At 41.1% G+C, this 27143-nt stretch overlaps 1 protein-coding gene and 1 long non-coding RNA gene across 2 annotated transcripts; one reads left to right on the top strand and one right to left on the bottom strand.

Moving 5' to 3' along the window:
* Positions 1–2945: 2945 nt before the first annotated feature.
* LOC310766469 lies at positions 2946–8212 on the bottom strand. The gene is made up of 4 exons (XR_014550177.1): positions 7653–8212; positions 6803–6912; positions 5323–5398; positions 2946–3008 (listed from the first exon to the last, which is right to left on the bottom strand). It is a non-coding gene; the product is annotated as an uncharacterized lncRNA (long non-coding RNA).
* Positions 8213–8298: 86 nt separating this feature from the next.
* On the top strand, positions 8299–26583 carry IMPA2 (inositol monophosphatase 2). Its single transcript, XM_083622676.1, has 8 exons — positions 8299–8720; positions 10961–11094; positions 13564–13668; positions 14672–14717; positions 16367–16475; positions 17764–17872; positions 18606–18757; positions 20403–26583. The coding sequence occupies exons 1-8, from the start codon at positions 8613–8615 to the stop codon at positions 20516–20518; spliced, it is 879 nt and encodes a 292-aa protein (XP_083478802.1). The 5' UTR covers positions 8299–8612; the 3' UTR covers positions 20519–26583.
* Positions 26584–27143: the final 560 nt, after the last annotated feature.

Below are 27143 nucleotides of genomic sequence, written 5' to 3'. Positions count from 1 at the left end.
TCCAATGTCGCGCCTGCGCTACATGAGTAAAAGTAGTACGGAAGGATTCGCAACAGACGGGTAAAACCATGTTTCCTGTGCCCGATGAATATTATAAAAACCCTGCCTACTCATAGGCCGGCCCCACGCCGCTAAAGCACAAGTGGTGAAAGGCAGTGAAACCGACTTGTTTACGTTGGTAGAATTCTATGAGGTCATTCAAATGCGACTGCAGTTTCAGGCCCCCCTTCGGAATTTCGGCTTCTGGGTTACCATGGTGACAAGATTCTGACTTGGCTAAGTGACCCCGTGTCCCCAGCCCAGCACTGAAACGTAACAAAGAGATGGCGACTCGGTTTCGAAAGGAACTTCCGTTGTAGTCAAAGCTCGTTGAGAATATAGGAGAATTAACATGCACGCAAACACTTACGAACTTAAATCTGCCAAAATATAGTATAGCATTGGCTTTTGTAGAACTCTAAAGGCACACATTTATTATGGGGGGAAATTGTAAGTTTTTAAGGGTCCACAATACTCTTTGTTTTCACTGCAAGAGACTCTCACAGCTTCCCTTCTGGAAACTGCCAAAATATTAAAAATTTGACGTCGTGGGTGTTTAATAATTTCATATTGCCAATCTTTTAAGGCTAAATAGTATATCTGAGAGTTATCCTGCACTATTTGATAATCTTAGACACCTGCTTAACTTACTGGCAAAAGTAATTAATTGAAAGTTAGGTGAGCAAACCTTTTATATAAAAATACAAAAAACTTTTCATTTTATTTGAAGCCTAACAAACCAGACTATTTTTTTGCTGGATTAACTAGACAAGAACAAAAAGGAACTGGAAAGTAAGGGTTGTGACCTGCTCTGGCCTATCATAATATATGTTAGCCCTTTAAAAGATGAATTATTAGAAAACTCAAGAAACTGGATAGCTGTAAAATGCTGCAGTGCTAAATTTAGATGCACAATGCATCTGCTTCTAGATGAGTGTTTACAGCATTGCAGCCATAAGCTATTTAGCTATGAGCCTGTATCCACATAAGTCCCATTCTGTAGGATTTACATCTAGGGTTACAGTTAGCAATTTAAGATTTAGCAAAGTTATTCCTAATTTACCAGCTGGCAGCTGCATAGGTTACAGGGAAGTTTGTTTCAATTTCAAGTCACAAGACCAGCAGACCTATTGGAAAATTTAGTACAGTAAGCCCACAAGTTACACACATATAACTTGTGCATATTCAGCTTTACACACTTGGCCCCCCCCCTCCTTTGGGGGGTGAGTAGGCATCTGGGAAAAAGACTTTGGCAACCAGTGTGTCTTGACTCTTGACGGTACACAATTTTGGCTTTAGGCACAATCCCCAGAATATTACCCCCACATAAATTGTGGGCTTACTGTAATTGACGACAACAAACGCAATTACAGTGAAAGTGAAATAGATCAGAACACGGTCTCAATACAAGATCACTATTAAGATCAAATATATGTAAAGAGTCCTCATAATTATGGCATACAGGGATGGGGCTACTTGTTAAAATTACTGCTAATTTCTCCTCCCCAAACATCTCTAGACACTCTGCTGGCTAAAAATTCAACTAGGTCACCCCCCCCCCTTTTAATCAAACCTGGTTTCGGGCAAAATGCATGAAAATGCAATCCATATGAAGGCATCCACACCCCTTCTCCACCCACCAGGCATTGGACAATTGGGAAACACATATGTGCAAATGTGATAGAAATGCAGAGTCTGTGTCTTACACTGGTAATGTGCACACAGCCTCAGTTATAGATTGTAGGTGTTGTAGCCGTCATAATGGATGCCCAAATTAGCTGCATCTGCACTTTGTATGCTAACATAATCTTGCCACAATTAATCTTGCAAACATCCAGGGTTCGCTGGGTTTTTTGTTTTACTCTCTTACTTATAAATAGGGCTGCCTAGGAAATTTCTTTGGAAACTTCAACTAGTTCAGAGCAGTGTGACCAGCTGAACTTAGACCATCATGCTGATCAGGTATTGCCAGCGCTGAAAGGCCTTCACTGCCTTGCTATTGGTTTTGAGACCTAATTCAAAGGACATTTTACTTATTTTTTTATAATAATAAAAAAAAAACTTGTAAAGTCCTATGTAGCCTCTCTGAGCACTAGCCTACTCTCTCTAGTTTATGTGACCATATTTCTGGATAGGAATATGTGAAGGAATAATCAGAATCACATACCATGGCAATACACTCTGGAGGATCAAGAGAACATGTGGCAGGGGAAGTAGAGATTTTTCCACCAGACAAACAGAAATGGTTGTGCTGATGGACTTATCTCCTTAGTGCTGCATTGAATTCCGCCCCGAATCTGCTTGGGTAGTATTCAACTAAGTTTTACACAGAGTAGAGCCATTGAAATTAATGGACCTAACTTAGTCATGTTCATTCATTTCAGTGGGTCTACTCTAACTTAGTTGAATACTATCCCATATAAACGTAGGCATGTTGGCTCTGCAGTGTGATCAGGAACTCTACAAAATGCAGGGTCTCCAGATATACAGTGGTACCTCGGGTTACATACGCTTCAAGTTACATACGCTTCAGGTTACAGACTCCGCTAACCCAGAAATAGTACCTCGGGTTAAGAATTTTGCTTCAGGATGAGAACAGAAATCGTGCTCCGGCAGCGCGGCAACAGCAGGAGGCCCCATTAGCTAAAGTGGTGCTTCAGGTTAAGAACAGTTTCAGGTTAAGAACAGACCTCTGGAACGAATTAAGTACTTAACCCGAGGTACCACTGTATAGCAATTCCATGTCTATGCCGAACTTTCCAAGTAATAAAGGCACAATCCTACTCCCATCTCCACAAATTCATAATCATGGTTATGGTTGCATGAACATGGCTCCAAGTAACACCAATAGGATATTAAACAAAGAAGCAGTTCTATTTTTTATAGGAAAAGAGGTGCTGGAACTCACCCTTGTTCTCTTAGAATGGCACCGGAACTGAGTACTGGTGAGTTCCAGCTGAAAAATAGCCCTGCAAATAAGTAACTGGCATATGAATATGACTAATCCAACAGTCCTGTTAAGTGTGACTTACTCCCAGGTAAGTGTGTATATTATTGCAATCTTAGTAGTATTCATAGAATCATAAAACTGTAGAGTTGGAAGTAACCCCGTGTCATCCAACCTAACCCCCGGCAATACAGGAATCTTGCTCACAGCCATCCCTGGGTGGACTCTAATCACCAACAGATAAATAGGCAGATAAACTGACCCACTGCTGAAGGGACTCCTCACTGTAGATCTTTCTGTTAAAGGAACATAGGAAGTTGCCCTCTAGTAAGTCATATCATTGGTATATCTAGCTCACTATTGTTAACACTGACTGGCAACAGATACATAGGGTTTCAGTTTTTCTCAGCCCTATATGGAGACACTTGGCATTTCAGCTAGGACCTTTTGCATGCAAATTCGAATCTCCATGATGGGGTGAGCTCCTGCCCACCTAGCAGTTCGAAAGCACGTCAAAGTGCAAGTAGATAAATAGGTACCGCTCCGGCGGATAGGTAAACGGCATTTCCGTGCACTGCTCTGGTTCGCCAGAAGCGGCTTAGTCATGCTGGCCGCATGACCAGAAGCTGTCTGCAGACAAATGCCGGCTCCCTCAGCCAGTAAAGCGAGATGAGTGCCGCAACCCCAGAGTCATTTGCGACTGGACCTAAAGGTCAGGGGTACCTATACCTTTTAGACATGAAGGATTGTGCTGTTGGATTTTGGTCCTTCAGAGGCAGAGTAATTTTTTATTTCATTGCATTTCTCTAAATTAAATCAGGATATAGAAACATTGCACATTCATTCTACAGAAGATAGAAACTGCAGAGACCTGGATGAAGTGCAACTTTTACAGAGGCTACATGACTTTTAAAAACATAATGACACCTGGTGATCAAAAGGATTTCAGTCTCATCAGGCAGAGGCTATTTTTAGTTAACAACACCGAGAAGTCAAGTTATGAAAGTCTATGGTTATGAAATATCAACTTCCTGGGGTTATGAAAGGTATATTAGAGCACGGTTCAACAGCTAGGAACCACCTGTCATTCACAGTAAACTAAACTAAGGAGTTGGAGGGACTGGGATAAAAATACAGCTCTGTTATTATCACTGTTCCATTGAGCTATGGTTCTTTCGCCAGAATCCTTTTGAAATTCTTAATCCTTATTTACAGCAAGAATTGGAAACGTGGAAGTTACTGGACTCCCAGCTCCCATCATCCAGGACCACTGGCCATAATGGCTGGGGCTGATGGGAGTCCAGGGACATCTGGAGCAACACTGTTTCCCTCCCCTGGGACATTTTAATATACTTTCAATATAACTTTGCAGCATGTAATTTCAAGAACTAAGGCTTATATTTGCACAGGTATTCACTGTTGTTCAGTGAAACCAGGATGCTCTTAAATAATAAAACTGACAAATATTGGTTATTTATTTATTTATATACCACCATCAATGTAGATGGCTGTGTACATAATTAAAATAAGAAATTCTAACCCAAAGAGTGTACAGTCCAGTTCAGTGCTAAGTGTTTGTATAGCTGTCCACAGTATCTTTATAAGGGAAGATGTTGGGGAGAAAAAAACGGGAGCAACTGGCTATACCCCTCTGAACTGATTGGCCATGCCCCCATGACTTCCTCACAGCCCTTACCAGTCTAGTAGACATGGTGGCAAGTAGCAGGTTTGGTGTGCGCGCACACACACACACACACACAATTAAAACATAATGCAAATGAGATGCATATTTTTTCAAAAAAGAAAAGAAAAATAAAGATAGGATTGTTAACAGTCTCAGCTTTATTGCCACATACAGGCTCCCTGTTCTGTCTGCTCTGTTGTGTAAGTCATGAGGTAAAGCTAAAGGTAAAGGACCCCTGACTGTTAAGTCCAGTCACGAACGACTCTGGGGTTGCGGCGCTCATCTTGCTTTACTGGCCAAGGGAGCCGACGTTTGTCCACAGACAGTTTTTCCGGGTCATGTGGCCAGCATGACTAAGCCACTTATGGCAAACCAGAGCAGCGCACGGAAACGCCAGTCAGGAGGTAGAAAGCCCAATTGAATTCAATAGCACTTACTTCTGAGCAGCCATGTTTAGGACTGCACTGTAAATCCCCCCCCCTTTTTTTGTATGTTGGTACTTTGAAAATAAAACTGCCAATAGTAGTTTTAAAGAGTCCCCAAACTGTCTGTGATTCATCATATCATCATGAATCAATATTTGCATTATTATTCAGAAACTGATCCTGCCACTTCTGCACTATGAATAAAGTGGAAGCAGTTTTCTACAAACCAGCCTTCATGTTCCAGTGAGTAAGGTTTCATTATGCATAATTCCGGCTCCACACAGAATGTCTCCAAAGCATGCCCTAGCAAGAAAAATCAGGGTGGAAAAATATGTTAGCTGCAGTTGGAATGTAAAAGCTGAATACCAAATGAATATGTGTGAAGTGTGCTGAAAAATAATGCTCATATCACGGATAACCAAACTACAACAGATATTTTTAAAAGCCAGAAGAGTGTTAAATTAAATTTGTATATTTCACATTTGCATAATTTTTTATAAAGTGTGTTTGGAATGATAGTTTGTGTTCCAATGTTTAATTAAACTTTCACTAGATATTGCATACAGACAGAAAGAGTGACACACACACACGGTTGCATTGCAATACTATCCAGGATGATTTTCATAAAATCCATAATATTTTAAATAATATTACTTAAATTCCTCCTCTACTGTTACATTCTTTCAAAAGACTACTACTGTGATCATAGTATGTGCCACTGTACTTGAAAACTGATTATAAAGGCTTCACAGGGTACAGTTTGTGGAGGCTCCTGAATCTTGGAATACCATTACACTAGTGTTTTAGGATCTACATTCTGGTTTCCATTCACACCTGTGTTCTACATTTTCTGTCCCAAGTATGTCTGTTCGTGCCTTTCATGTAGTAGGTATGAACAAGTTACAATATACTTTGGTTAGTAGAACCCTGTAACTCAGGGATCACCACTTTTTGGGCCAGTGAGCACATTTCAAATTTTAAGAGTGCTGTGGGCACCAATTAAAAAATGAGTGCTATGTGGGGCATAGCATAACACAAAATTAAGAGAGAGCACAGTCATGGTGAAAATTTTCTCATAATTGTATTTCCACAATAGAAAATCCTAGCCTGATAACTATCTGGCTGTCATACAGCTGTTACTGGCACAAGAACCCTTCCCCCCTAAAGCAAAGCCTAATCTGCCATCCTAACAGAATACAAAGAGACTTACTTCTGAGTAGACATGTATGCCACTGTACTACCCATTAACTGTACAGTGAATTCTTAATGAGTGTCTGACCTTTAGTTCCTGCACAGGAAACATGCCAAAGCCTATTTGCAGAATTTTTCTTTAACATTCTGTAGTAGCATTTGCAGAAAATAACAAGTATTATCTGATCTTGGACGAACCCACCACAGGGAGGAAAATATAATATCAGGGCTTAGTCCGGTCAGACTGTCCCCTCCCCACCCATAAGGCCAATCGTCATAATTATTGGGAATCTCAGGCAGGTGAGACACCCATTTACTAGAAGTTGCTCGCAGTACCCGTCACCACACGGACGGCTTGTAGTACATAAAAGTACAAAGTATCTCTGTTGCTCTAAATAAGTTCAGCAATTCAAGATGTTACACTTGACAAGTAACACTGACTGGCTAATTGATTAATGGACACTACTGAGTTGACATGCATCTATCACAGTTACAGTAGGGGCACTGGGCCATTACCATAGCAGCTGGCTTGGCTGGCCATGCGATTAGCTCATCCATGGAGTGATTTACACTTTTGAAGGAAATGAAGCCCTTCTCACGTCCAGTTACTCCAACAGTAATCTACCCTGTGAGAAGGAAGTGCCCAAGGCAAGTTAAGACAACACTAAGACCTTCTCCAGTCAGACTTCCCTCTCCCCATCTAGGGCTAACTTTACATTTTATATCATATGTTTTAGTATTTTAAAATTATAAACTGCTTGGAGGGACTTGACAGAAAGGTGATATATAAATGCAACAAATAGGTATTTTGAAGTCAAACTGTGAGCATATTTTAAGCATTATGCAATGTGTGTGTAGTATTTTATTGTCCACAGATGAGATTATATTGCTTAAAAGTTTTTTAAAGCTGCATAGTGATGCAATAAATATAAATGTGTGTATTATTTTCTAAGTTTATATACTAAAACTGTAAACTCCCACAAAACTTTCACAGCCTGGAAATATAAGGTGCAGGTTACGATGCAACATTCTCATAATTTAGGAACAAATGTAATGTTAGGCTAGGAACTGACCACATCATTGGTTCTTATTTTCGGGTTCTGATCTATTTATGTAACATATCCAATTTCTGCAGCCAAATGCGCCATAACAGGCACATGAAGAACCTGATCCTTTGTGCATTTATGTACATCTGTTTTAAACCTACAAAATGTACAGCCTTGAGAAAGTGAGTAGGAGGCATGGGAAGGGGGTGGAGATGAAAGCAGAGGTATTAAAGGTTCTGAAGAACAGGAGGAAATTGTGGCTTCCCAACTGGGTGTAGGGCTGGTCCACCCATAAGGCAAGGATGTAGATCTTAACTCACTGCTTGCTCCTAGGTTTTCACTCACTCCTCCTTCCCTGGAGACGAGGGAGACCATTTTGTGGTTTACCTCAGAACGGCGAAATTGTGTCCAGCCCTGACTGCGCGGAAGGTGAAAAGTATGTTAACAGATGCAATGCGTGGGAAGAGGAAGATGTAGGAGCTTTCCGTGGGGGTGGTTTGTGTGCAGGAGAGGGGAGGCATGGATATTTCTGCAGAAATGCGGTTGGCAAGCTCCATAATGACATGTGGTGGGAAAAGGCATTTCTCCGGTGTTAAAGTGAGGGGAAACAGCGCCGGGGGTTGGCAAGCTGAACGACCCTGTATAGCAACAATGACAAAGTGCTCTGCAGTCAGAAGCAACTTCAGAGAGGAAGAGGTGAGGATGAGACCAGATCTTAAACTGAGGCGGGCGGCTGCCTGAAAGAAGCGAGGAACTTCCTGTGAGCCACATCCTATTTCTCTCACACAAAAACACACACACACCCGAGCCCATGATTCGTTCTCTGCTCAAGGGCCCAGCCTTTGCGGCTGCTGCCACAAGCAGTCTGAACGGCGTCCTAAAATTAGCAGCCAGCGAGCGGGCTTTGCGTGGCGAGAAGGCTGCTGCTCCTGGATGGGTGCAAAGCGCCGTCACTCTCGCCCAAGGAGGCGGCGCCTCTGCCGTCAGCGCCTCTCTCGCCTCCCCGAGCGAGGAAAGAGGACGCGGGAGCCAGACGGACGAGGAAAGTCGGAGCGGGGACGCAGCGGGGCAGCAGAAGTCCAGCAGCGAGCGGGAGGAGAAGCAGCAGCAGCAGCCCCAGCCAAGCGGCGGGGAAGTTGCACGAGCGACGCCTGAGCGAGCGCTGCGCCCCAGCCCCCTGCTCGCCCTCCCCGCGCGCTGGGGACCGAGGAGGGGAGGCCGCCTCACTTGGGCCCCGAGAAGGCGGAGGCGTCCTGGAAGGGAGGGGGGCAGCGGCTGCGATGAAGGCCAGCGGGGAGCAGAAACGGGGCGAGGCGGCCGCCAGCCCGGGCGACCCCTGGAAGGAGTGCATGGAGGTGGCGGTGCAGCTGGCGCTCCGGGCCGGACAGGTGAGCAGGCGCCACGTGGGGGGCTCTGGGGAAGCAGGGCTGCAAGGGGGAGCGGGGCGGCGGCGTTTCATTCAGCTGCTGCCCCTCCCCCGACCCTGCGGGGTCTGTAAGCAAGAAGAAGCTCCAAACACGGGTTGACATGCCTTTCTGTCTCCTTTTGAGATTCGTGTGGGACTTGAGAAATCGCTGCATCTCTCTCTCTCTTTCCCTCTCTCTCTCTCTCTCTCTCACACACACACACACATACACAATGTTACCTGCTGGGCAGTGAAGGGCCAGGTCTCCTGGTTGTGGACAGAGCTTCTGAGTACCGCACGCAGGACTTGTCAATTCTGGCTGGCTGGTCGAGTTTGTGCATGTTTGGCGGGGACGCGAGGTGCATTTAGTTTAATAGCTCCTTACTCCCGAGCAAGTGCATAAGATTACACGTAGAGAAAAGAATGGGAAGATGCTGGTGAAAGAGAGAGAACTGGTGGACAGAAGTACTTTTTCCAGAAATGAAGTCAGATGTGGGCTAACTGTGGATTAACAGTTTAGGAGGTAAATGGGGTTCAACTGGGCCTGGTGAAACAAAAGGGCAAAGGAAAGCTACCTTGCATTTCTGGACATTACAGAAATGGCTCTTCTTAACTACCTGGCCTAAAAGTAGCCCATGGTAAAATATCAAAGAAAACATTGTTGGAACACTTGGTTTTAAAAAAACCAACACATTAATTTGAGGTTGTTGAGTGGGTTTAAATGGGAGTAATCTGTATTGTATCATTGTTGTATCTGTATTAATGTGTTCAGTGTCAAGGATGTATCTTGTTAATATTCAACCAGAGTTTGGGTAAGAGTCTGTAGTCCTGATTTCACTAGGAATGCCTTGCTTTTCCATTGCCAACTTCAGATACCATTTAAGGAGCCACATTGTTAAGATGTGACCCCTTTTTTAAAGGGCAATGTATAGGTTGAAAAAAAATGAGTTAAAGGAAATACTGTATCAGTTTCTAGCCAATAGCATTCCATTAACTGGTAGTTGAAAAGGTGTTTTGACATACAGGTAAGGGGAACTATGCATGATAAGAAATCCTAGTAAAATGACCCAGTAAGAACTACTGTACATCGATATGCAAAATAGAGCAGTATTTGAAGGTAAGAATGATCCCATATATAATAAACAGGTTCTCTTTCCAGGCCAGGTTGATTGTAATTTCTTTTCAATGTCAGAGTTCAGTCCTGAAATGTGAGGACTGTTCTCACAAGGACAGGACCCAACTTGCCTCAGTCAGCAATCTGGCCACTAAATTCTGTACCAGCTGCAGTTTCCGAACAGTTACCAGGAGGAGTCATGGGGAAGGGCCATAGCTCTGTGGAAGAGCAGAAGATTCCATGTTTAGTCCCTGACATCCCCAGCTTGGGCTGAAAGAGACTCCTGTCTAAAATGGTGGACAACCACTGTCAGTATACACATTACTGAGCTAGATGGCCCCATGGCCTGTGTCAGTATAACACAGCTTCTTCTGAGTTGTCAAATTAAAGCAGAAGTAATAGGTAAATTGGGTAAGCATGCCCTGCTACCATAGGGTCGGATTCTGAAACCATTTTGAAGGAAAGGGACTTAATCCAAAAGCAATTCCTTTTTATTTCAGTTGAAACAACAATGTGTAAAAATACTATCTTGTTGAAGCCTCCCCTTCGTTCGTAAAATTTGGATGGCTATCAAGCTACTAAAGCAGAATTTGGTCAAATGCTTTGGTAGTCGTCAAGGGGAAGATATGTCCATTGTTCTCTGGAAACAAGTGTGTGTGTTTAAGACCATATACAGATAGCCCTCCCTCTCACCCATCCTCTGCCTCTGAGTGATGAAACATCTTACCTGCTCTCTTCAGGGTAATTTCACCATGGAAATCACTGTGAAACAATATGTAAAAATACATTTGTGCTTATAATAATTTAGAGACAAACCTGTGGCTTCCAATGCAGCAAAGTTCTAAATGTTGAAAATGTAACCAAATGGATTTTTACATCCTGATTGTGTACATCAGCACAGACCAGTGTCTCTGAAATATTGGCGACACGTCACAGCAGTACCAGTTTGATTTTTTTTATGGTGGGGGTTTTGATTTTACAAAACCCGTTTGATGTTTTTAAGCAATTCTATATGGGCATAAGTTTTTTTGTCTATTGCTTGTCGTTTGAGTCAGTTGAGAGTTCTGTGGAGGGAAATGATAAAGTAATTTCTGATTTAATTTTTCTAGATTATTAGCAAAGCTCTCACTGAGGAAAAACAGGTGTCTACCAAAACTTCTGCAGCAGATCTTGTGACAGAAACAGATCACTTTGTGGAAAACTTAATTGTTTCTGCTCTGAAAGAAAAATTTCCCTCTCACAGGTAGGTCCAGCTATGGTATTATCCTAGGCAAGTTATGTATGTTTTGAACTGGGATTGAAAATGTCATTCTGTGAATAAGAAAGCTTGGAGAATAGCAATATTAATAAGCTGCTTCACACATTGTATGAATGCAGTGACTGAATGATACAAACATGCACCTCAGGTACACTAGTAAGAGAACAGGGATTGGCTACAGTTCTGTCAAGCGTACTGTTGGTGATAAACTTAAATGTGCCACCAATTGTCTGACGATGTCATAAATGGATGGGGAACTGGCAACCTGTAGGCTAGATGCAGCCCATTGAGCTTTTGCATGCATCCTGCAGCCTCCCCTCATCTGTTTCAGCCCCATGAAGCAATTAGCTGGGACCATTTTTCTTAACCCTAATTGCTGCATGGGAGTGATTTTTGTGGTGGTGAGAGCTAGCCATGGTGAGTTAACCTTCCCCATATGTTGCTACTCTTCTAAAGAAGAAGTATCTGAAGAAGTGTGCATGCACACGAAAGCTCATACCAAGAACTAACTTAGTTGGTCTTTAAGGTGCTACTGGAAGGAAAATTTTTGTTTTTGTTTTTACTCTTCTAAAGATTGTGAGGAGCCAGAATGGCAATTAGGCTTAACAGATCCCATTAATGCAAATGGGGGCCTTTGTTCTAAACCTAATTGCCAGATTGCTAGCAGTAGGGGAGAGAAGGGAAGATTTGTAAATAACTTATGAAAGGGGGATGGATGAGCATGGGGACGTGTGGTTTTCGCCTTGTCTACCACTGACATGCAGCCCTCAACCTAGCTGGATCCCTAGTTATGCAATAAAATGTATAGCCCATCCCAGTGCTTTGAGACATGTTAGACTGAGAGATAGTCATTCAATGGGTTTTGTGGTAATTGGGGATTTGAACCGAGATGCGTCAAGTGATCTACCAGCCCCAGAAGAAACCAAGAGCTTCTTTTCCCTCTGGCACAGCACCACAGCTAGGAGGTTATAGTGCTCAGGAAACAGGAAGGAGCACTTGGGGCATTTGGAAAGTAAGTGAGTAGAGATCTGGGTGGGGAGAGATGAACCTTTTCTCAAAGCAATGAGTGGGGAAAGACAGAACTGGGGACACTTTACTTCACCATCACGATGCTGGGATCGGAGGGGAGGGCTTTTCCTCTCAGCACAGTCCTGTGATGGAGAGGTACCTGCCCCCTGCTCCTCTGCTGACTGGCAGAGAAAGGGTGACTGATTGTCCTCAGGAGAGCAAAAGGTTGACCACCTTCCTGTAACCATTCTACTTCTCCAGTTAAACATCAGGTGAGAGTTGTTGAATATAACTGGTTGGCCATGGACGGGACACAACATGTTAAAAGGGTGTGTTCTTTTTTAATTCTCCTGCCTCCAATGTCTTCTCAAATCCAGATTAGATTTCCCGTAATGAAATGAATATAGTAGTTTTAGCCTAATCTTAGTGGACATCTGTTCACATGAAAAAAAGCCCAACAGCAGCAACAAAAACAGTAACCTTCCCTTTATATAGGCTGGAATTGAAGGTTGTTTTCACAAGTATAGCACTAAGCTTCAATAGGCAGTTGCCATCTAGTTTTAATTGGGAAATAATAGCTATGAAATGGTGGGAAAACTGTAACTCTTCCAGTTGTGGGTAATCTTGTAAAGCTTGATGTCCTTTGCGCAAGCTGAAACTAATCGCTGCAATGTACACAAAGTGCAGCAAAAGGTCAAGGGTTGCATGTGCATGTATAGCACAAGACATGTTCAAAAATACATGTGGTGTTCTGTGTAAAAATGGTCCTGTTCTTGGAAACAAATCATAGTAAGCGTTAATTGCAGTTTAGGCTTCTGATCTCCTTGTGTCCTGGAAAGGGAGGCCAAAGCTTGGTGCAGCTCATTCTCTTCATGCTAAACCATGGTTTAGTGTGATGTTCAAATATGGCAATCGCATGACTAGGGAACCCACACTGCGATTTAAAGCCAAATAAGACACGATAGTGATGAACAGGCGTTTTCTATTCATGTGCCTGCCCGGTTCATATATTGGACAAAGGTTGAATCTTACTCAATAGTTTTTATTTCAATAGTAAGAAAACTACTCATTGCAGATTGACTTGTATATCTTCTATATGTGCTTCTGACTGTCATCCAAAATGACACCTCTTACCTGTTGTGATGTACAAACTGTTGCTACATTGTATTCACACACAGCTTTTCATGAGTGAAGATACATGGGTTTCCCTTTGTGTGAGACCCTGAAACCTCCATAGAGGCCCTGAAAGTAACTTGAACACCTTCTATATGTGCTCTTGGATAATATGCAAAGACTCACATAGATCCCCTTAGCATAACTTTTAGTACTTTATCTGATGCTTGTTTAAGGCCAAATGTAGCAGAAAACAGCTACGTTTGGGAATGCCAGTGCCTAAGTGCCTTCCAATAAGTAATAATTCAGTTTTAATTTTCTCGTCCATTATAGGTTTATTGCTGAAGAAGCTACCGCTGCTGGTTCAAAGTGCATTCTCTGTGACAGCCCTACCTGGATTATTGATCCTGTTGATGGCACCTGTAATTTTGTACATAGGTAAATACATAAACAGTGCTGCAAAAAAGCTACGTCTGCCTTTTCTCAAGCTCTCTGTCGTGCTTTATTTTTCTGTGTCCAACCTATTTGAGTAAGGCTTGTTTGCATATAATGTTACTTTCTTGAGTCAACTTCTGCCCCAGTGCTTTGGGAGGAAGACTCTGATGAGTGCATATGCACAAACTCGATTGTAGTTTATGACTTTGGGCTTCCCAAGTGTTATTGTGTGGGGAGAGCACACACTCAATTCCTTTGTTACATAGTTTGGCTACTATCAAGATAGGTTCTTGCCCTTGTAGTGCCTTGTGGAAGTCTATTACAGGTGGACCGAACTGAATAGCACCAAAACACAAGTGCAGGGACAAGTACCAAAAGGGTGTAGTTACTAAGTAGCACAAGAATTTGGAGCTACCATTGCTGTACCACAAACAATCAACAACTGTAGTGGTTGGCACCTTCGTTCAGCATACCGGTTACCTATATTCTAAGTCCCTTATCATCAGAGGCTCTGGCTGAAATCCAGAGAACTATTGGACTAGTACAATGTACCTAAGGACAATAGCTTTTAACAGTATACTTTCCTTCTCCCTGCCATTAGCATGGCAAGTTGGTTTTGAAACTCAGTGGAGAGTTCAAAAGAGGGAGGGACGGTTGTAGTTGAATCAGTCGTCAAGTTCTGATCAATTGCATAGCATCTTAAGATTTGAAGAAGGGAAAGGGATTTTCTGAGAATCAAAGTCAAATCAGCTATTTCTGCTTCAGCTACAGGGGAAAGGTCACTGCTAAACTGATCCACCAGATCAGGATGCCCCTAATTCTTTAACCATTGGGCTTGTTTTTAAAAGGTAAAAAGTAAAAATGTGCAATTCCTTTAGATACAAAGAAATTAAGACTCAGATTTCTTAGCTGAGAACCAACACAATTGCATTTCTGACAGGTAAAGTTGTTGAAATTAACTGTTTCGAGAATGTACTAACAGACGCAACTGGTTTTATTTACACAGGTTTCCAACTGTGGCCGTCAGCATTGGATTTGCTGTTAATCAAGAGGTATAGGATAAAGCCTTATCTGCTGCTATCGTGATTAAGTGAAAGATTAATATCTAACAAACTTAGTGAGAATCTTGTGAGCTTCATAACAAATAACAAAGTTCACAGAAAGCCATTTAGGTTACTGTATTTATCTTGAAGTGTTAATCTGTTATAACCTTGGTTTGAATACACCAATCTGCATAATCCTGAAACCAATCCTTCGGTGTTGTGAGTAGTCTTATTATGACCTACCATAAATGAATGGATTCTGGAAGCATTCTTTGGGTAAAAGAGTATGTATAAGTCGCCCTGCCTTTATGGCTGGCAGAATGTAAAGGTAGCTAATCCCAGTTTCAGGGACCTGTTTTTATAAGTAGTCTTGCATGTTTTAATTCTATCAATGTTTAATTGTTTTTTAATGATGGCTTTTTCTATGTTTTTCTTATTTTTAATTTGTAAGCCACCTAGAGTCCCTGTCAGAGAAAAATGTGGAGTATGTATGTATGTATGTATGTATGTATGTATGTCTCTTTTCTTAAATAAGGTCCATTAAAATCAACAAGACTTTTTTCCAAGTAAATGCATTTAGGAGTGTCATACTTAAGGGAAAGGTCAGATCAAGCCATGCTATTCGTTTCCTGAGTGACTGCGCAAGCAGCTTCCAGCTCATCAATCAAGTGGCAGACTTACCAGTTGTTGTTTTTTCCCTATTGCCATCTACCTACCTGTGCCACAACATAATTTTTCATTCTTGTCTTGACTGTTAGAAAACCTGTATTGGCAGCCTTTATAAGTCTGCCCTTGATACTATTCCTTCAAGGGCAGAGTAGCTGACTTTGCATTACACAGATGCAATGGTAATGCAATGCAGTCTTTCTTCATGCAGAACCCACTAGAACAGAAAAGGACTACGCTGTAGGGGAAACAACAAATGTTGTCTGTTGGCTGGGACACACCCTTGTTGCTAGATGGCAGGTGGAAAGGGCAAAGCTGTTCCATAGAATAATATTTGGCAAAGACATGTTGGGTAGGGATAATAGTCTTGCATTTAGTTCTTATCACTACTCCTGTACTGTATATTCAACACCAGATATTAGTAACTCTTAGGATACAACTTCACATGCCTGTGTCAGACTTACTTATTCAAAGCAACTGTAAAATAAGGTATAGGGGTGATGTCAAGTAGTAAAGCAGAGATGGGATACTGAACCTTTTATCTATGGATTTTTGTACCGTAGGTTACTTGAAGCCTCTGTCCTGCTACTCCAGGCAGCACCACTCAACAGACTTAGCAAACAAGAGTTTTTCTGCCAGCACTATATCTGGATAGTAACTGGTGCTTAACTTGAAAACTAAGCAGTTGTGTGATATGTTTGATGTGTTGAGCTCTTGCTCATTGTTGTCATCACTGTGCAGAAAAGATTTCCAGGGGCTTTCTGAACATGTAAGAATTAGCCCTAAAATGTCTGTGGAGATGGATTAACTTAATGAAATTTTATGTACCTTGTGAAGTTGAAAGTCTGGCATGCTCAAAACCATTTCTTCTTTATTATCAGTAGCATAAACTGCCATTTATATGCATTTTATATAGTGATAATCTGTTTATATTGCAATATATATAATACAAATTGCATTCACGATCTTTTTCCTTTCCCAAAATGCTAAAGCTTGAATTTGGTGTAATTTATCACTGCACGGAAGAACGATTATACACTGGTAGAAGAGGTCAAGGGGCATTTTGTAACGACAAAAGGCTTCAGGTATCAAAAGTGACAGGTTGGTTTAAGCTCTCTAAAAGAAATATTTTGAATATTGTATTATTAGAGAGTCGTTACCGTATGTAGGTAGACTTACAGAGCAATCTTCTGCATATTTACTCAGAAGTAAGATCCACTCTGTTTAGTGGAGCTTACTTCCAGGTAAGTGCACATAAGATTGCACCCTCGATGTATCTTCTGCATAACTGAATATATTTTACATTTATTTAAGTAGTCCTTCTTTTCTATACCATACTTTAATTATTGAGCTTAATAGCTTAAAAGAGGCTTTTATAAATCACTGTAAATTTGGCTGCAACAGAACTGGTGACCCTTGCTTAATCTTATGATTAGGGAGCTCTTCAGTGACAGCTGAGTGGACATAGTTCATATCTTACAAATGGTGCTGGCATGAATCTCTGTACAATTATGTAAAACTACCTGAAAAAATGTATTCTAAACATTACAGCCACTTCAGGGAAAGTATTTTAAGTGTACCCCATTTCATGTTGGGGCTGCAATAATGAAACAGCCTACTTAGGTTGGGTTAGCACTGTCAGCCTGCAGAGTTGGTGGAATTCTAGATTATTTATTACCTATTTCTTATTGAAAAATATGTTGACTTCTATCAGTGGAAGTAGAGAGACTTTTTATTGTGATTAAGGAAGACTAGCAGACTTCTCAATGGAAAATTTAAAAAAATTAACATAGGATGTGAAGTATGTATGTATACACTAAAGAAAAGTTGTCCAAAAGCTTGAAATTTCAGTTAATTGGTCCAGGAATACTAGGACTTGGGATAGGCTTCTAATGTGTGCAGCTCTGAAATAGCAGCATGAGGCTATGCAATCACTTTAGAGGCTTTTTCAAAATAATATGTTAGTTCACGGTGGTAGTATTAATTCTGAATTTTGCATGTATGAATTTTGAAAATATGATAGGAATGATATATTCTACTGCAAGATCTAAAATGTACTTTGTGATAGGCTTAGAGTTGATGGGATGTAGAATTATTTTGACTGAACATTATTGCAGAATCTGCTGTGATTCTAAGAGGGTAAGACTTTGCTTCCAAATAAACATATTTAACTAAAAGTAATAAGCAGATTTGTTTTCCATAATTTCAAGACACAGAATTTTGTTGAAAGCTTTTGGAAATAAGCAAGACTCGTAAAAAAGAACAGTAATATATGAACATGTGAAGCAATCTTATTATAAAATATCCAAAGATCCTTCACAGTAGAATTTGGACAGTGCCTACTTTGAAAAGCTGTTGCAATAATACAAAATAACCTTTTGTCTTGCAGATATCTCAAAGGCCTTGATTTTAACAGAGATTGGCCCAAAACGAGATCCTGACACTTTGAAACTATTTCTCAGCAACATGGAGCGATTGCTTAAGGCCCAAGCTCATGGGTAAGATCTTCTTTAAAAAGTAAATAAATCACAAACCTTTGTAAAGAAAAGAACCAGCACCCTCATTAACATTTCAGTTACTGAGGCCATCCATTTAAATTTAGTGAACCTAAACTTTTGCAGGCATTTTGGTGCACTTACAGAACTCCCTCTGAACCAACTTCCCCATTCACTGCCAGTGGCGGAGCTTCATGCTCCGGCACCAGGGGGTCGAGGCTGGTGCGCGTCCTGGGGGCGGAGTATGCGTCGCCTGCGGGGGTGGGGCACCCAGCGGGGGGGGGGTAGCCGCGATGGCACCCTGCCGGTGCGCTCCCCCCCCCACTCCTCTTCCTCCGCCAGTGTTCACTGCACCATCAAGATAGCTTTTCAGTGTTAGAAGTCAGTTAGCACCCCCTCCTCTTTCTTCTTGCTTGGGAGTTATGAAGATGGGGCAGCCTTGTATTGCATTGTCAAGTGAATAGGACAAGCAGACATTGCTTGCTGGATATGATAACATTGTAAAGAACGGGGAAGATGTTGAGACAAACACCTGGAAATGTATGACTGGCTTTTTTTAAGATAATATTTTAACTTGTTGTGAATATGCCAGTTTGTCTGTGCAACAAATCGTTGGTTAAAATTGATGACTTGTTTTTCTAACCATGACTCATGAGCACATCCTCATGGGTTGGCTTTATCAATGGTTTTTGTTCTTTTCAAAAGTCTTTTTGCTCCCACCTGTGATTTATTGTAGGGTTCGTGTCATTGGAAGTTCCACGTTGGCGCTCTGTCTTCTAGCATCTGGTGCTGCAGATGCATATTACCAGTTTGGCTTGCACTGTTGGGACTTGGCGGCAGCTACAGTTATTATCAGAGAGGCAGGTGGGGTTGTGATGGATACTTCAGGTAAGCAAAAAAAATATTTTTATAACACATGTTTATAATGCACATTTATTTATAAAAATATTCATATCACCACATCGTAAAAAAGCTGTTTACAACTATCTATCTGTCTATCTATCTATCTATCTATCTATCTATCTATCTAAACATAACATTTACATACAGGTACCATCAACTAATTACCGTATTTTTCCATGTATAAGACAATATTTTCCTCCCAAAAAAATTAAGTTTAAAATTGGGGGTTGTCTTATACATGGAATGTTGCAATTAAAAATATAATTAAATACATGCCACCATCCATATTATCCCCCCCCACCCCACCTCACTAATGGTCTCACGACAAACCCTGGTCTGGTACTCCTCCCCCAGCAGCTCCCACTCCGGACATTGTCCTTTCCACCCGGTTCCCTCAGCCGCCCCCTGGCTACCCAGACCCCCCATTCCCCAAGCGCACTCACTCAGGCAGCTCTGGAAGTTGCAGCTCCTTGCATCTGCCGGCACTTGTGGAGTAAATACGGTACATACTGTAAATACTGAGACAAAAGTGCAGCACACAGGCGGGAGAGCTGGAGCCGCAGCTACAATGGAGTTACACTGAGCTGACAGGAGCAGCTGCCATTACACAGCTTGCCTCACTGTTTGATGTTTCAATATATGGTACTAAATATACTGGTGTTTTGAATATTTAATAAAATATCAAAGTTGTTTGGTTTGGTGTTTAAAATATTTCTTTCTTAATTTTGGGCTCAAAAAATAGGGGTCGTCTTATACATGGGGGCGTCTTATACACGGAAAAATACGGTAATATGGAAAGATTGCCTGCATAAGTCTGGTGACATAGAAAAGTTTTTCAGGAGGTGTTAAAAGGCTGAAACTGAAGGTGCCTGCTCAGTGTCCTATTGGCAGAGCATTCCACCCGTATTGGGCAGAAAACGTCTCAGTTTTGTTGTTGTTGTCAGATGAATCCCACCAACTTGACAACCACCTATGCTATTGCAGATGCTTTCAGTGATCAAGTTCAAATATAAGAGTTTAGGCATTCCTTAAGGCATCCTGGACCTACAATGTTCATTTACAATGAATGCAAGGACCTTGAACCTGGCTCAGTTACAGATGGGCAGCTAGTGCATATGTTTTAACAATGATGACATATGCTATCAGCCATGTGTCCCAGTCAGCAGTGTAGCTGCTGCATTCTACACCAGCTGGAGATTTACAGCAGACCCAAGGGCTGTGCCACATAGAGCACATAGAGCCTCGAGGTTACCAGCACATGGACTTCTGCGGTCAGGCTATCCCAGACCAAACAGCTAGTAAAACTCAGAGGATGCTTGGGCATCTAGTGACAAAAATGAATCCAGGAGTACCCACAAGCTGGGCACATGTTCCTTCAGAGGAAGTGCAACCCTATCTAGAACAGGCAACTTACCTATCTCCCAAAGGTTGCCCCATCCTATGATAGATGGAAGGTGGGTGTGTTCCAGCTAAGCGTTGCTCCTTAATGTCTTCCTGTGAAATGAAGGTCTTGCATCTGATGAGTTGTACTATATGGGAAGTGGTTTGAGTCACAGAGGGGACAGAGTCTCGCATTACTTTTGAACCTCAAGTGCTTTGTTTGACTGATCAAATCCCTCTCCTTTCGTAGGTGGACCTCTAGATCTAATGTCATGCCGAGTGGTCGCAGCAGGTACCCAGGAAATGGCTGCATTCATAGCTCAGGAAATTCAGACAATTCACTATAGGCGAGATGATGAGAATTGACTGGACTTACATATTCCTGAAAACAAGGAAACTTGTCCTTTTGGAACTACATTGCTTCCTTCAGGATGGCTTGCTTATAGGATAAATGGTTTAATTGTATGTTTCTTAATACAGTCTATATAGCAAAGGTATTATGAAAAAAAATTGCTTGCATAATAGGAAGGTGAAGGGAAATTTTTAATTTTTGTAAGCTTCTTGGCCCCCTTTTAATGAGAATTTATTTCAGCTATGCTTTTTTAAAAAAAAATCACAGGTGTCCCAGATTGAGTTGGCTTCTTGCCTCTTTTAGGCTGAAGCAGAGGGGAAGCGGGGTTTGTACCACATTCAAATATAAATAAAACTTTATTTTTGCAGATCTCAGGTAAATTAGTCTTTCTGCAGCAAAGGGAAAATTGTTTCGAATTGTGTGCCTAAAGTACTCACACTCAACAGTGCTTGAGAATTCTAAACTTAAAAGTACATGTATAGAACAAACCTTAGATAGTTACACTTCTATTTACTTAAAAAAACACACAACTACACTCATTTATGTAGCACAGTCAAAAGTGGCAATGGCACATATCCTTGAACGGTGTATTATATTTATGTGGGTAACTTCAATAGTAGATATTGGTGCTGATCAGAAGATGAAAAGCTGTTTTTCCAACATTTGAAAATCTTCAGCTTCAATCAAGCAGCACAACATAAATGACAGCAGGGTGTTTTTGTTTCATGACCTAGAAAATTCAATACAACATCACATAAGGATGTGATGGTTTTAACCTAGGTAATAGCACTGAGCACAGAACTAGCTTGGCAGCCATACACACACGTTGGTCACTGCTACACTTGAGTCATTACTATGGGGATGAGGAATCTTATTCAGGTGAGAACATAAGAAGAGTCCTACAAAGGCCCATATAGTCCAGAATCCTAGAGTGGCCAGCTAGATGTCTATATGGGAAGATCAGGCCTCACCTTGCGCTCCATGGGCCCTCCAGCCTTAGGATGCCATGAGCCCTGAACTCTTGAGCCTTCTCTCCCTTGGCTCAAAGACAGTTTGGACCCCTCTAAGAGAGGGGGGAGCCCAGTGGCAACCCCACCTTTGGCTCCCCCAGGACAGAGGGGGCCTGCTTCTCCACCACCAGAGCAGGGGGTGAGCAAGAATGCCAGGAAGGGAGGCAGGCAAGCTGAGCGGGCAGCTCTCTGGGACCCAACCTGGAGAGGTGCGAAGGAGAAGGAACACCAAGCACTCTGCAATATTTAAGAGACTTGTTTGAAAACCCTTCATAGGATGGTAACCTTTCAGGGATTCTTTAGCTGTGGTTCCTGCATTGCAGGGAGTTGAGCTAGATGACCCTTGGGGAAGCCTTCTAGCACTGTGATTCTGTGTATCTCATAAGCAGAACCTGAGTTCAACGGTGCTCTTCTGATTCCCATCAAGTGGAATTCAGAGGCATGCTGCCTTCGATAGTGGAGTTTATAGAACACTAGCAAAGAAAATCTCTTCCACTGGGTGCTAATACTTGAAAAGGGCTCTGAAGGGAGATATATTCAAAGGACTGAAGCAAAGCATTTTAACCAATTATTGAAAATAGCATCAGAATCTTCTGTCTTGGCCGTGTTTAGTCAGTTGCTAAGAGAACCATGGAATTGAGGGCTTGAGCAGGAAAGGGTCATGACTTAGGCTTAGTTCTCACAAATAGCAGATAATGTGGTAAACCTCTTCCTGGACTCTACCATTTGCAGGTGTGGGCTCACATGACTGACTGAATGCTTCTCTGTACAAAAAAACAACCAACCAACCAACCAAAATTTAGTACATCAGAGGAATGATCCTAAGTTAGCCGTTTCCCTGCCATACAAGTTCCCTAAATGTAGCAGTTCTGTTTCTTTATTTTTGTATGGCAGAGCATTTAGTCATATAAATCAATGCATGCTGTTTCAACTACAGCCCACAAAATATTTATTTCCTTATCTGTCCTTTGTGGGAGCTAGACCTTAGAAATGATGTGAATCCACGGTTATCCACAGTAACTGTGTGGATAATTGCTGTAATTTCTGCAGCTACTGAAAGTCAGCATCATGACCAAAACCCAGATACTAGAACATTACCCCTGAAGTAGTCTGTGTCGCGTTAACATCCTCTACACCTAAACACACTGGAAATAACTGCCATTAAAACTAATGATACTTTTAAGCACAAATACTCAGGACTGGGATTGTGAGACTGAGCCAGTTGGTCCCAATATGAAAATCTGGGACTAGGAATTTTCTTTTTGTTCCATAGAAATACAACCCTGGCTTTATAAACAGACATCCTACTGTCTAAGAGGAGTTTACTATTCTATTTAGCTATATGTGTGTGCAAGAAAAAGGATTGTAAAGACCCAAAGAATATTAATAAGATGGTGATGTATGCTGCTCTGAGCACAACCCACTCTGTGAATGGAAAAAGTGACTTGCAAATATTATAAATGTTCTGAATGGAAGGGTCTGCAAAATCACAAGACATTGCTACATGTTAGCCTTGCTTCTGTTGCATTTTTTGTATATGTTTAAGAGCTTCTTTGCTGGAGCACTGTATGGTGTAAGAAGCAAAGCAGCCACAGAAATAATCCTTTAATTTGGTGCATCTGGTTCACCAAAATACTGTATAGCCATATGATAGAAACATTGTCACACCTTGTTAATTGCATTGCAAAAATATTCTGGTGCCTGTGAGTTGTTTGCTCTGTTCCAGTCTGAACATTAATGGCAATGAATGTGTTATCTGTGTGAAATGTCTCATTTTCCCAGGTATATTGTGATTTGAGTGTTTGGAAATTGTGGTATCTCCAACAGAAGTGAAAACTTGAAGAAAGACATGAAGAATGTGCACAATAAATGAACAGTTTTTGCGTAATTGAACTTGTATGCAGGAAAGCCCTAAATATGCAGAAACATTGTGGATCACCTTTGTGTCTGTCTCAAGCTTTTAATTTGAGCATAGTTTTTGTGTGTGTTTTGGCAAAGCAAAAGTAGTGGGGAAACAAACTGTAAACCCAATACTAGTGCCAACACTAAACTCATGCTGTGCTTGAATGCTTGTCCTAATAGCTTATTTTATGGCTTAAAGGACTGCCAACTCCTTTGCTGATATTCTGTGGCTTTACCAGCTAAATGGCAGGGTGGGGGGAATCGGCAAGTTATAGCTCTTTCCATCAATGACTAGAAGATGTTATTACTGCTTAGTCATCTCCTTACCCCCACCCCCAGTCATTACTATGCAGGTACCTTAATTAACAAATAAGCTGGCAATCTGTTGTTCAGTAATTCTGAAATGAACAAACTGAAGCTGTGCCAGTCCTAAACCGTGATGTGTGTCTGTCATTGCAAGTCAGACTGTACAAATATTTAAAATTGAGAGAGTACAGTTAAAGCACTGTTGACTTAATAGCACTTACCATTTATATAGTACTTCAGAATGTTCAAAGCACTTTTCATGTCTCATGTGTAAACCTTGTAAGAGTCCTCTAAGAGTAGTAGTATCCTTATTTTGGGGATTGTGGAGATAGCCTGCCTAAGACCAAGTTAATTCATTGAATGAGTCAAGATTCAAACAGGACTTGCCTGACTTATAGCTCAGTATTTTGGTGTCATTTAGCTGTGTTAAGGCTGCAGTCTTATACACATTTACATGGGAATAAGTCCCATTTGGATGCAGGTGGCGCTGTGGGATGTGGGTGGCACTGTGGGTTAAACCACGGAGCCTAGGGCTTGCTGATCAGAAGATCAGTGGTTTGAATCCCCGCCAACGGGGTGAGCTCCCGTTGCTCGGTCCCTGCTCCTGTCAACCTAGCAGTTGAAAAGCACGTCAAAGTGCAAGTAGATAAATAGGTACCGCTGCAGCGGAAAGGTAAACGGCGTATGAGTGCCGCCGCAACCCCAGAGTCGTCCAGCGACTGGACCTAACGGTCGGGGGTCCCTTTACCCTTACCTAAATCTTATTTGAATACATTAAAACATATTAGACAAGCACAGGTTGTTCTACTCATGCATTTTTTCATTTCCTTCATTTCCGTTTTTATAACAGGCATAGTTGCTAGTCGGAGCCATGTCACTTGAGGGGGAGGGTTGTCAATTGCCTCCCCCCCCCCCCCCATGATTCAGAATGTCTATTGCTCTTCTCCCTAGAATGATTTTGATAGCAACTTGGAGAGAGGGTTGGTTCATGAGAATCATGGCACAAGAGAAAAACAGCACCAAAGAACAATGGCATTTGGACTTGGTACATTCATTTTTAATATATATACAGTATTTAACTCCCCCATCCCATCCTTTGAAAAAATAGTGATTGAAGCTGAGTCTAACAAGTCTTGGTATTATGTTGGTTATTTTCTTGTATACACATTACTGTTTTCAACTGAAAAAATAACAGAAGGAAACTGGCCATCCTGACAACCAAAATGTTAAAAAATAGCAACTCTGCTATTTTTGGGTAGCACAAAGTATTTTGTTTTCAGGTGCTGCACAATGAGGAGTTTTGTGTGTGACGTTGTTCCAACATAAAGAACTTGGGAGCGCATGGATTTGCTTTAAATGGCTTAGTTTACAATGTTTAGACATAAAAATTATGAATCTGTCTATACTGTGTGATTCTTACAGTAATTGTGCACCATTAACTGTTCGCTATTAAACCTATTCATATCTGTGAAATACTGCTGTAAAATCTGGTAACCCAGACATTTCTACCTCTGTATGGGGCTATGAGGAATAATTAACGTGTTGCAGCAGAATCCTGTAAATTCTACTATTGAATTAAGTAATATTATCCAGAATTATTAAAAGAATGTGTTGTCAAAACACTTAAATTCTGCATGAAACTGGTTGGTCGAGGAAGTGCTGATTCATATAATGTACAGTGAACTCATAGAAGTCCTTGCTGCAAGATGTAGTGTTATCTGTTAGCTTAAAGAGGACTAACAGAGCATTGGACAGATTCCAGGAGGGGTAACTGTTGAAAGCTACTAGCGGTTTTTCTTCAAATATATGTAAAATCTGAAATGAGTAACTTGTTTGCAGGTGTTAAGTATAACCAAAAGCTTAAGAGTACAACCCGGAACCCAGTCGTATTTGCTAGTATTACTTGCTTTTAGTAGAACTGTTGTCTACGTCATGTTCATTTATGATCAGCCCCTTTCAAATAGTTAATAGGACTTTCATTTGTGAAGCACTGTGCAAAATTGTAGCCTTAGAATGCAAGCCAAAGCCTTTCATGTGCAGGGGCCTTTGTTCTCTTTGCAAAAGGGAAATAAATAGCCTAGATACATGCAGGGGCTCCCTTCTGAAATGTTTCCTCAAATAAGAAAGCTAGGAATCCTTCAGCCATGAAATGCATACAGATGTGGATCACAGCCATAGAGTGTCCATAGATTTTGTATAAGTTTAAGCAGTGAGGCCACTGAAGTCTACTTGTCATATTTTAAGTGTTCAGTCATAAGGGGAAAACAAGTTGTTTGTGTTTACACCAGATGCCAGCAGAACATAGCATTGATTGGCTTAGAACTAGTCACATCACTAATCCTCACCCTGAAACAGTATTTGTGGGTTGTTGTTTTTTAATCATTTCTGCTTTTTAAAAAGAAGAGGAATGTACATTTAATTGAGTCAAACAATATATTCGTAGTGTGTTTGTTTAAGTGAACAGAATGGAAGGAGCGTCAAGAATACTGAGGTGGCATTAAATTTGTTGGCCATTATATTTATCAAATGCATTTGTGTGGTGATGATAGTGGGAAAGCCGGGTTTGAGATGCAAGACGAAAGGTCACATCAAGTCATGACTTTGTTTTTACCACCAATAAATTTAAAGAGGGATTTTTCAAATTACAAATAAATACAAGGGTGCTTGTCATTGCTTAAATATTTCAAAATGAAGTCAAATTGACATTATTGTTATTATTAAATTTTAATACATTTCGGGTTGGTAATATTGCACACTTCTGTATGTTTGGACAGGTTTTCTAGCAAACTTGTGCAAACAGTCCTCTAGGAGTTCTGTTAATGTATTCTACAAATAAAAGATTAATACATTTGAAGGTGAAATTATGATATTTTACTGTCTATTACTTCTGTTTTCCAATGTATTTGCATCATGTTACATAGCACTTGGGAGTAGGATGAAAGATTCAGTTAATTTAACTTTCCTTAAGCTGTGATAACTGGTCAAGTTAAAATTTAGTTTGCTGGGCCAAAGGGAAAGTTAATAGTTAAATTAATATCTAGTGTTTCCACTGAAAGTTTTTGTGAGTCTACTCATAATCATTTTATTAAATGATTTATTTAGCACTTGTGTCCATTTTATTTAAGTGAAAATTACTTTTTGGTGCATTCAGGAAAGGGTGATTAAAAATGGTCATGCTCATAGCAATGATTTCATTATAGTCACTAGTGTTGCTATCTGCTTACTAACAAGATAGTGTGCATCTGGTGCTGCTTTGCTCATCCTTTTTGAGGCGGCAATCCTAACCCCATTTCCCTGGGAGCAACCCACTTTGAATCCTGTGGGGCTTACTTTTGAGTAGACATTGTTAGGATTGTGCTGTGGTTTAACCAGTTAGGAGTCTTCATAAAATAAGTTATTGCTAACGTCTATAACTTTATGA

The sequence above is a fragment of the Podarcis filfolensis genome (genome assembly GCF_964270895.1).
Source record: "Podarcis filfolensis genome assembly, chromosome: 7".
Taxonomy (NCBI): Eukaryota; Metazoa; Chordata; class Lepidosauria; order Squamata; family Lacertidae; genus Podarcis; species Podarcis filfolensis.
Note: the sequence above shows the minus strand (reverse complement) of the source record. Positions and strands in the feature narration are given on the sequence as shown.